This window comes from Anguilla rostrata, chromosome 2 (genome assembly GCF_018555375.3).
Source record: "Anguilla rostrata isolate EN2019 chromosome 2, ASM1855537v3, whole genome shotgun sequence".
Taxonomy (NCBI): Eukaryota; Metazoa; Chordata; class Actinopteri; order Anguilliformes; family Anguillidae; genus Anguilla; species Anguilla rostrata.
The window spans coordinates 61239914-61251554 of record NC_057934.1 but is presented as its reverse complement, the minus strand read 5'-3'; the positions used below and the strand labels follow the sequence as shown (position 1 = coordinate 61251554).

The following is an 11641-nucleotide window of genomic DNA, read 5'->3' as shown; positions in this document are numbered from 1 at the left end:
TTAAAATGTCCCCAAATCCCAAATTTCCAGATATTTTGAAAGTTTCCAGATCACATTTTTTTTCCACAGGAAAGTGTTTTAAAAATACATTTGCGAACACAACTTAATCCTACGTAATCCTAGTCTCGGATATTTGCATTATGTGTAAATTTAAATGGCAGTGTTATATGGTGTCTAAATAAAGAAGTAAGGAAGTCTAATATAACTTCCATTGTGTTTCTCCTCGTGCACTTTAGCAAATAGTTTAGGTGACCTTAATTTAACTGTTAAAGGTGTAAGATCACAAATATGTGATTAGAATGTTCTTAACTCAAAATTCTAACGCTATGCAATGATCACTATGGGTAACTGAAAGCGATGGAGTTCTAGAACGTTGACTTAAAAAAAACATTCCATAAAACCTACCAATCTTTGAAGGGTTTGGGAGGTATTGGTAAAATAAATATCAAACAAAGCTATTACATATAAAATATCTGACACGATGTGAAGGCGAAGTTGTTTCTGAAGCCTGAACTTCTGAAAAATTATCTTCATATCTTCAACTAGCAGTTCTGCGCCCGTGCGCCCTCATAGTGTCTAAACATATTGTGGCCTATATCGCCATCTAGTGTCTTGCAATATGCTGTGTCATCTGTGAGCCTGGTAAACAAACGTCTCCCTCTTAAACCCCTTTGCCCAGTACAAGAAATACATGTGTGTGCGTGCGTGCGCACTCGTACATGCATGCATGTGTGTGAGCGATGTGATGCATGGCTTATTAATTCACGTTACAAATGTTGTTGCTTCAACATACAACGCCCACGGCTTGACAGGAATATCTCCCGGCGAACCATAATTTAAAACAGAAGCGCTGCTCTTGCAGCTCTCGAAAGAACGCCATCCCCATCCCGCCTCCCACGGACCTTTCACCGCGCACACGTTCGTTTTAAAAGGCTTCGTTCATGCAACGACGGGCAGCCTTTTATGCCTAACAGGTCCCTGGATCACGCTCGGTACAAAGGGGAGGGAAGTGAAATTCAAGAACATTCCATACGAGGAAACAATGGAAGTTATTTTTGTGCGCAGGTTAGAAGTGTAAACGCGGGGTGTGCGTGCGAGCTATCAGCGCGGTAGCCTGCTCACTCTGGGGTTCTGTAGAAAACGCTTACAGCCTCTGCAGAAATAATGAACGGGTTGTGATGGCTTGTTTGTTTCGTCAGGGTTTCAGTGGTCAGAACAGTAATATGTGCCTTCCTGCTGGACTGCTTCAGCACTTTATTACAACCCTTTAGCATCTGCACACTTTTAATACCTCAGTATTTTGTATATTTGCAGTATTTTGAAAGCAGGAAACATTGCTTCAGCTTCAGGCATGAAAATATTTTCAAAGGAAAACGTTGTTCTCAGCTGCAATCCCTCAATGAATAATTAACATTTCAATTATTCTGGAGTCATATATTTTTCTTATTTTACCCTAAACTTTGGAGTTTCTATTTTGTCTCCCTGTGTCTAAATAATTGACTGTAGGCTAGAGCACCACCACCATAAGGGGAAACAAACAAACAAGTGAAAAACAATTATCACTGAACCACACTGTAACATTCAATGAAATGATGTAATAAACATTCAATGAAATGATAAAGCAGAACTAGCTAGTGCTGTACTTCATGTTTTAAACAAACTACGCCCTGCTTCTTCCTCAAATACATTAGAGGAAAACCATGGGGGGGGGGGGGGGGGGGGGACTACATTGGGCTTAGACCTTCAGTCCTGGAGCGCCACAGTCTCTGCTGGGTTTGGTGCTTTCCTTTCACTCAACAGTCCGTTCAGGCCTGAGAAACAAGGTGTGCAGACTCTTTAGCCAATTACTGACTTTAATTAGGCACTTGCGTGCAGGACCACACCAAACCCAGCAGATGCTGCGGCCGTCAAGGATGTACATTTGACATGCCTGGTCCGGACACTGCGTCTTAAAAATCGAAGCAGGCATCGCACATCGGCGTGAAAGATACACCTCATTTTGTGAGACCCGCGAGTTAAAGGGGCAGTATTAACATTCTAACGTTTTACCACGCGCCTTTCCGCTATTGGCCAGCTGGTTTGAAATTGCAATCCGATACAGAAAATAGATTTTTTGGATTGTTTTTCTAATTTTTGTAATGCCACATAATGTCAAAATGATCACACGACTGAGATTGTAATGGGAACCACATTTCAGGGGCATGGTCACATGACCTCACAGTTATCTGACTGTAAGTCCCAGCGGCGGCCTGTTTTAGCTCGATCTGGCGTCTGTGATTAGGACTGTTATAAATCTGCAGGAGTGGAGCCATTGAAAAGAGACCTGTAGCCACACGCTCGGTAAAGCATTCATTTCTTGTGAAATTTAAACATCTGGCCATCCTGCATTACCTGCCTTCTGTCTCACCTCAGCGTAGGCCGGTGCTTAATTTTCAGAACAATGCCGCACACCGGGTGTAAAATGCATTGGGCTTAGTGCCCGGGGTGGGGTGGACTTAAGACATTACATTACATTACATTACAAGACAGCCGAGGCTTCCCAGGTTACCACTGCATTCAGTGTAGCCTGCAGTGTGGGAAACAGCCACGAGCGCATGGAGAAAAGCACGCTCTTCAGCCGTAGTGCTCCTTGTATAGGAGTGGGTGACACATTTGCAAAAATAATAATAGGGTTTTAAAAGCATCTGCCCTGTAGACATGGGGACTAAGTGTACGCGCCGGAGAGAGCGGCCCTCTGTGCACGAACGTCTGTTTTTAAGCGGCTGGGTGCGCGCTGGAACAGTGCAGGGTGTCCACAGGCCCACGGTGCTTCTCTCTCTCCGGCTGGGGTGAGGAAAGGACAGGGACAGGGGAGACGCTGTCTTTCCACAACCAGACCAGTGTGACTGCAGCGGCAAGCACTGAAGTCCCAACCTTTACTCATCAACTGGGTCAACAGCTCCAACTGCCCTGCAGAGCTACCTGTTTAACAGTCATTCGGGACCACAGAAACTCTTAGCAGGTGTCCCCCAGGGTTCAGTCCTGAGTCCTCTCCTCTTCTCTCTCTATAAAATTCAAAACCTTTGTGCTAGCCTATCGGTTAACAAAAGGGACAGCTCTGTTAAATCTCCCAAAGATCATCAGACCCTACCTGCTACCTCTGGGCATCCCCCCCCGACCATTGTATTTTTAGGTTTAATATTACACTTATTGATTATAAACAGGCATCTCTGCCTATTCCTGAATATCACTGTTCTGCTCTACTGTACATCATATCTGCCAAGTCATTATAATGTAATGCAATTCAGCAATCGAGTCAAGTCCTAAATCCCATTTCATGTATCCTAAAAAACATTTTTACATCATAGCTTTTACGACAGTCATTCCTGTGAATTACTACATTTAGTACTTGTCTATGAAATTCTTGTGTAAAAGAAGGGGTTGGTATCAATGGAAAAACCTGATGATACAGATGAAAAGAATTACGCTCAAAGCAGACATGTCTGCTAACAAGGAATCATTTCAGGTTTTAGCACCAAATCAACCATTAACACTCAGACCAGAGATTTCTAAACTGAAAGGAGAAGAAAACAGACACCATTCTAAATTGAGTACATCCAGAGATGACGTCATGCTTTATTGAAAATAAGAACATAACTTGGCTTTTTCTCTCATACGCACATCAGTCCAATACATGACTGATGACTAAATAACAGACATATAGACATATATTGACAGAAAAGCTGAGTATTCTTCTGGCCCTAAAAAAATTGACAGAAAACATATCAAGGCTTAGTAGACATGGTTGGAAATCAAGCGAGACGTACGATACCAAGAGTCTAATAATAGTACTGATAGGACTTCACCTTAACTACAATAATTATGCAGTAAATGAAAAAAGAGACATCCCTCAATTGGATTTCACTCACAGAGAGCGCCTGCACAATGACGTGTTTCAAACACCTGCATGCTGGTTCACAGCTTAGCCAGACAAGTCTTTGCAATGTCAACACAAAATGGCCGCCACTGCCACTTTTGCACCAGTCACTGATTAGCAAATCTCCTGTGTGCTTCCTGAACTGTCGATCACTGTGATGAAGAAAATACAGAAGTCCATGAAAATTCCCAATGAATCCCCAGTGATGAGACACAAGTTGCTTGACCATGCTAGACAAAAGGGGCTTTGCCAAGATCTTCTGAGCCAGGCCGTCCCAAACTGTGGCTTTCTTGTGGCTGGGACACATCCCAGGGCGACAGAGTCAGTCCACAACGACAGCGTGTAGAGTAGGTTTGGATCTCACTGCTACAGCCACAGCATTGCAGGGAAGTTTGGGTCAGACCACTACAACGTAAACATGCCAGGGATGTTGGGAACATACCAGAGTTTGAAAATGGTTTTAGACACTCTCAGTTTGGTTTATATTGACCATGATTATGAAGTAGCGCTGAACAAAATCTCCTCAATCCCCAGCAGGATTTTTTGAGTCTTGTGATTGGTGGATGGTTTCCCCTGGACCGTACCACCTTCTGAAGGAGCAGGGGGGATGCACACTTATCCCAGGACTGCTGTCCGCAGACTAGTCCACAACATCGCCGATGTGACCTAATACAGGCCTGCTCAGGCCAATCAGCAGCAGTTGTGAGGAACAATTTTGTCCATTCCAGGTGCCTTTTCGCCAAAACGCCAGCCCACTTCAAACGCGTTGTAACACTTTAAAAAAAAGAATCTTCAAAGCGTTTGTTTGAAAGCGTCAGTTTGTTCCATTTCCCTTCGGCATCTTTTAAAACCTTGAAGTCCAGAGTGTCGCGTTTCCTGGGTATGGCTGTTATTCAGTGGTTGGCCTGCGTGTTTTTCTCATTCATTACTGTATCTATGTGTGTGTTTTTTTTATTTTTTAATGAGGTAATCGTGTGAATACAGTGGGAGTGGAGCTGTTGCCGGGGGCGAGGGGGTGTAAGGTTTCTGGGGGCAGGTCGCTGTTCAGTGATTCTTGGCTGTAGTATACATGTTTGCTTCAGCAGGGAAGAGCGTGCTGAATATTTACTGGACTTCCTCAATGTCCTCCAAACTCCCAATCACTATCTCTCTCTTCCACCTTTTTCCCTGTTCCCACACGTTTTCTTGAAGGACACACTCACAATCCTCCCTGATCACTTGGCATTAGTCTCATCAGTTACCTAAACAGTATCTGGCATTTCTCTACCAGATCCTTTACTGCAGGCACTATCTCTCTTCTCCACCTCTCATCTTCAAATTGCTCTCCCCCTCTTTTTCTGTCCTTCTCTCTGCTGCTACTCTCCCTCTCTTTGTCATTTTCCCTCTGTTTCTTCTTTTCTTTTTCTCACTTTCTCTGCCTCTGTCTCTGCCCACTTCTCTTCTTCTCTCTCTCTCTCTCAATTCAACGCGCTTCATTGGCATGAAATACACATAGTACATATTGCCAAAGCAAACATGAAACATACAGAACAAGTAATATTCTCTCTCTCTCTCTCGTCCTAGGGCATGTGCTGTCCTTGTACACAATGCAGACAGGGACCCACTGTGCAGTCCTCTCCCCTCTTGAATGTGGGTGTTGGCCAGCAGTCACAGACGTGTCAGAACGGTGGAGTAAAGATGGCCGCGTGCTTTAGCGTGCTAATACTGATAAAGTGACAGGTGGCAGGGTTAATTAAAGTGACAGGACACGTGATTTCAGTCGTGCAGATATGGTGCTGGGCACGGCTGGCACACCCTTGGGACACCACGCGACACGGCTCTCGACCTGTCTGAATCTCCCACAATGCTCTGCTCTGTCAGTCAGCCTGACATCTAGGCCCGGCGCCAATTCACCTCCTAATCACTCCGCCAACACGTTATCTTTTTGCGTGTTCACGAGAGTTCCCGTCTTGCACAAGGGCTGTCCCAGAACTGAGTGAGCCAAATTTCTGTGAGGGGTGGCGTTAGACCTCGACACCATTATAATGAATTTGAAGGGGCTCTAGGAGAGACTGTCATGCGCTTCGTTCAGATCGAAGCCCAGAGCTAACCACCTAAATGACTGCCATGGCAACAAAGACAATATCGGTTTGCAATGTGTTTGTTGCATTGTCTCAAATGATGCAAATTCCATCAATGAATGAAAGTGTACTGATAATACTAATCTAAATTATCATTATTTGTAATGTAAATGTGGTGGCTCAAAGTAGCTTGCAAAGTATCTTTTAAGTGGTAATAATTATTACCAATAAATTATTGAATTCTTTGTAAATTCCGATCAGGGTCGCCAGAGCAGAGCTCTCCACACACCTGCTGCTTTTTATGCTCCCTATCGCCTTGATACCTGCCCTCACTTGTGAGTGGCCCTTACGTAAGTGACCCTTATGACTAAGAGTAACTCAAAACAGAGGAAGGGTGTTCAGGAGGTGAGCTGCAACCTGGGGCTAGACTCTACAGCAGCCTAACGATAATGTTGGACAGAGCCATCTAGTGGCGAGTCTGCGAACAGCCACAAGGGGGCGGAAGACTCCACACTGCAGCCACAGGATCGCAAACACTTCACAGAAACACGTGCCGGTGCACTGAACTCCAAGTGGCCTTGCCTTCCACAGGGAGAAAGGATGAAGTGGAACTTGGAAAACGAGAGGGAAATGGGAAGAGCGACCCGGTCACATTAGCAGGCTAACGGGGGGCGATCCAAGGAGTGTGCATTTCTGCGCTAACAGGATGTTTACAAATACCAGGCATAGCAGAAATGGACAGGGGCAGCAGGAAGGCTTTTTATACTCACTGCTGTTCAGCGGATTCAATGGCCGTCTGTTCCCTGCTCTGTGTGTGTGTGTGTGTGTGTGTGTGTGTTGTGTGTTGTGGTTGAAATGCATTGGTCAGGAGTCGGGGGTTGGGATGGGGGGGGGGTTTAACATCCGCAGTGATTGCGCTTCCTTTCTGCAGTCCACTGTCTCCAAACCACAAGACTTCAAACATTTTATCCATTTTTTTTCCTCTTAATTTCCGTTCCTTTTCTAGAAAATAAGGGTCCCCTCTTCTTTGAAACTGTCTCTTGAGGAGGGTGGAGACGGGGTTTGGGCAGGGACAGGGCAAGGACGGGGTGGGGAGGTGGGGTTTGGGCAGGGACAGGGCAAGGAGGGGGTGGAGGCGGGGTTTGGGCAGGGACAGGGCAAGGAGGGGGTGGGGAGGTGGGGTTGGGTTGTGAGTGGGGAGACGAGGGGAGGGGTTTTTCAGAAGTTGCTGAAAAGCTCGTGCTTCTTGCTCCAGTCCATAGGGGGCGCCCTCTTCTTGGTGCGCTTGGCCAGGGCCTTAATTTTGGCCTCGGCGGCCGTGTTGCTCAGATGCAGGTCGCTCTCCTCCGGGATGTCCCTCCGCAGCCGCACGTCGGCCACCGGGACTGGGACCAGGACCGGGGCCTGCAGGAACAGACAGCGCACTCAGGACACACGGGCCGCCCAAATACACAACAAACGCCCACATCACCGCCCCCTCCCCACCTCGGTGGGACCAGAGGAGAGGCAAGCACACAACAGGGGGGATACACCGGTAAAACTGAAGATAAACCAGTTAAGTCCTCTAAGGTAAACTGGTTTTATTTACTGGATAATCCAGTAAATATGAGTACGACAACAGACATGATTTCAAAATGTCAATATTGATTAAAATTGACATTTACATTTAAATGAGGAATCAGATAATCCAATACGTTGATTACTGTATATGGCAGGCAGTTATGCAGGAGTTTACATACATAAATGACATTTAAACAGTACAGTACATTCACACACAGGTATTCTTAAACATTCCCAAAACCTCATGTTCCAGCACTCTCTATTACACGCTCTCTCTCTCTCACACACACACACACACACTCTCTCTCTCTCTCTCTCTCTCTCTCACACACACACACACACACTCTCTCTGTCTCTCTCTCTCTCTCACACACACACACACACTCTCTCTCTCTCTCTCTCTCTCTCTCTCTCTCTCTCTCACACACACACACTCTCTCTCTCTCTCTCTCTCTCTCTCTCTCTCTCTCACACACACACACACAGTTTCTTCACCTGTTTGTCTGTATCTGGGCTCCCCAGGTTTCCCCGAGGGGACGATGAGGTCCGCTGCAGCATCTCTTCCACAGCAGAGACCTGAGGCAGGAACAGACAACGCACTCAGGACCTGCTCTAACCTTACGAGCACACAAACATAGAAACATATACAACACATTCACATACACACCCACTACAATCAGACACACACAGACACACATACACACCCACTACATACAGACACACACAGACACACCCACTACATACAGACACACACAGACACACATACACACCCACTACAATCAGACACACACAGACACACATACACACCCACTACATACAGACACACACAGACACACATACACACCCACTACAATCAGACACACACATACACACCCACTACATACAGACACACACAGACACACATACACACCCACTACAATCAGACACACACATACACACCCACTACATACAGACACACACAGACACACATACACACCCACTACATACAGACACACACAGACACACATACACACCCACTACATACAGACACACACAGACACACATACACACCCACTACATACAGACACACACAGACACACATACACACCCACTACATACAGACACACACAGACACACATACACACCCACTACATACAGACACACACAGACACACATACACACCCACTACAATCAGACACACACAGATACACACACACCACTACATACAGACACACACAGACACACTCACACCCACTACATACAGACACACGCAGACACACTACACCCCACTACATACAGACACACACAGACACACATACACACCCACTACATACAGACACACACAGACACACATACACACCCACTACATACAGACACACACAGACACACATACACACCCACTACATACAGACACACATACACACCCACTACATACAGACACACATACACACCCACTACATACAGACACACACAGACACACATACACACCCACTACATACAGACACACACAGATACACATACACACCCACTACATACAGACACACACAGACACACATACACACCCACTACATACAGACACACACAGACACACATACACACCCACTACATACAGACACACACAGACACACATACACACCCACTACATACAGACACACACAGATACACATACACACCCACTACATACAGACACACAGACACACATACACACCCACTACATACAGACACACGCAGACACACATACACACCACTACAACAGACACACACAGACACACATACACACCCACTACATACAGACACACACAGACACACATACACACCCACTACATACAGACACACACAGACACACATACACACCCACTACATACAGACACACAGACACACATACACACCCACTACATACAGACACACACAGACACACATACACACCCACTACATACAGACACACACAGACACACATACACACCCACTACATACAGACACACACAGACACACATACACACCCACTACATACAGACACACACAGACACGCATACACACCCACTACATACAGACACACACAGATACACATACACACCCACTACATACAGACACACACAGACACACATACACACCCACTACATACAGACACACACAGACACACATACACACCAACTCCCACTGGACACCAATATGTACATTGAGTAAATGTACTTATATACATCCATACACACATCCACACACACACACACACACACTCACATCTGCACACAGACATACACACACACACACATTCACATGTGCACACGGACATACCGCACACACACACACACACACACACAACTGGGCCTCCACCTTAGTGCTTGTATCTGGCCTGTTCATGACTGGCTGGGAGATCAGTGAGGAATGCTGTCCTGGCTTGCCATTGGTCTGAGGCCGAGGGGATCCGTTCGTCATTGGCTGAGAAATGATGTCTGTCAGAAGGAAGCAGTATACCAACACCAAGTCAAGGGTCATTCCTGGAGGGCCTGGTGTGTAAGCAGGTTGTTGAATCTATGTATTACTCTGGCTCAATTATCTAATTAGCTGTACACAAAACACCAATTTAATCACATATAATGGATTGTCATAAACCATTACATATACGGACACAAGAAGAGCTTTCAGCTGTGATCAATGAACTTGCCAGGAATTTAACTTCATTGGCAAATTGCGTAAATGTGTGGGATAAATAAGGAATTAACCTTTTGCAAAATAGGTTTTTGGCATATTTAAAAAGAAATTTAAAGTCAGTGTTCTTCGCTTTCAATTCCCACTATTTTCCTCCCCACTGTTTTGTTCTAATCACTCAGATATGCCAATTAACACAAATGCGCAGCCAGGAGGCGGAGCTAATTAGTGAAATCAGCTGGTTCATGGGTGGAAGAAACACATGACAGGAATTTTGCTTTCTGACCCCTGGACTGACCAGCAGTTATTGTTCCATCAGCTTAGAATGTTCAGTCAAGAACACCCTGATCATATATTTGTAATCTCACACCGTAAGAAAGGGTGCAGAGCTGCATGAAGTTTGCGTGAAAATGCAGAAGTAGGAGCACCTTCATTACCCGCCCTGCTCTCAGGGCATGTATGGGCTCTCAGGGAGGTAGCCGTGTATGAGGTTGGTGTTGGGGGGGGGCGTGGTGTCACAGGGGGAGGACGGGGGGAGGATGGGGGTCCTACCTTTAACATGGCTCTCTGTGGGAGTGATGCCCAGCCTCTTGAAATGCTCGTCCGTTTCGGGGTCCACCACCAGCAGCCGCGTCTCCATTCCCCCGCTTCTGACGCACGCCACCACCTCGGAATGCCGGAGGTTCTCCACGTTGATGCCGTTCACCTGCGGAACAAAAAAACATTCTCTTAACGGACACTGAACAAATGGTATTTTTTACCCCTGTAGATGAGCATACACACACACAGCATGACAAGCGCAATACCCTGTTTGTAAAACACACCGCTTCGATCCTGGATGCTGATTGGCTGAGAGGGCGTTACACAGTGATTGTAAATCTGGTACAGTAACAATTAATCAATCAGCCTGCTTGTAAACAGAATCACTCCAAGCACACACTGCTAATTACAAATGATATTACAAAATAAATTATATTGTGTCATCAATAATTGTTACTATATGTTATTGTTGTCAAATCAATACGGCACTGGTATACGGTCAACATTTTCCCCCAACAATAACAGAACAATAAATATGTTCAATTTAATGCTTGTGAAAATAAATCAAGCTATATTCAGCATATATTACTACCACCATTAACCCAAGACATTTGCATTAAAAAAAAATGAATCCTTGAAGGCAAACATTCACCAACTCCAGACGCACGGCAGAATGACAAAGCTAGTTACATCAGATCACCAGCAGATGGCGCTAATGGACCTGAGCATAATGATTTGTTTTCAAGGCTCCCAGTGGGCACTGAGCAGAAGACCTGTACACTTCCTTTGACATGCCGCACTGCGTGATGGGCTTGCTCGTTGGGGGGTTTGAACTTAACGCATCGCCTTCTGACATCACTGCTCGCCGTTACGCAGCGCCTCTGTCGACTCCTCGGGTGAACAGAGGGCCACTGGGAGGGCCAGGCGGGAGGGCCGGAAA

General features: G+C 45.8%; 1 protein-coding gene across 1 annotated transcript in view; it reads right to left on the bottom strand.

Moving 5' to 3' along the window:
* Positions 1-6744: 6744 nt before the first annotated feature.
* LOC135248708 (Na(+)/H(+) exchange regulatory cofactor NHE-RF2) overlaps positions 6745-11641 on the bottom strand; it is a 42904-nt gene continuing 38007 nt past the window's right edge. Inside the window, exons 4-7 of the mRNA XM_064323577.1 lie at positions 10714-10867; positions 9847-9965; positions 8032-8112; positions 6745-7380 (exon numbers count right to left, since the gene is read on the bottom strand). Of these exons, the coding sequence (XP_064179647.1) occupies positions 7195-7380; positions 8032-8112; positions 9847-9965; positions 10714-10867 (540 nt within the window). The 3' untranslated portion in view covers positions 6745-7194. The remainder of the gene's footprint in view (positions 7381-8031; positions 8113-9846; positions 9966-10713; positions 10868-11641) is intronic.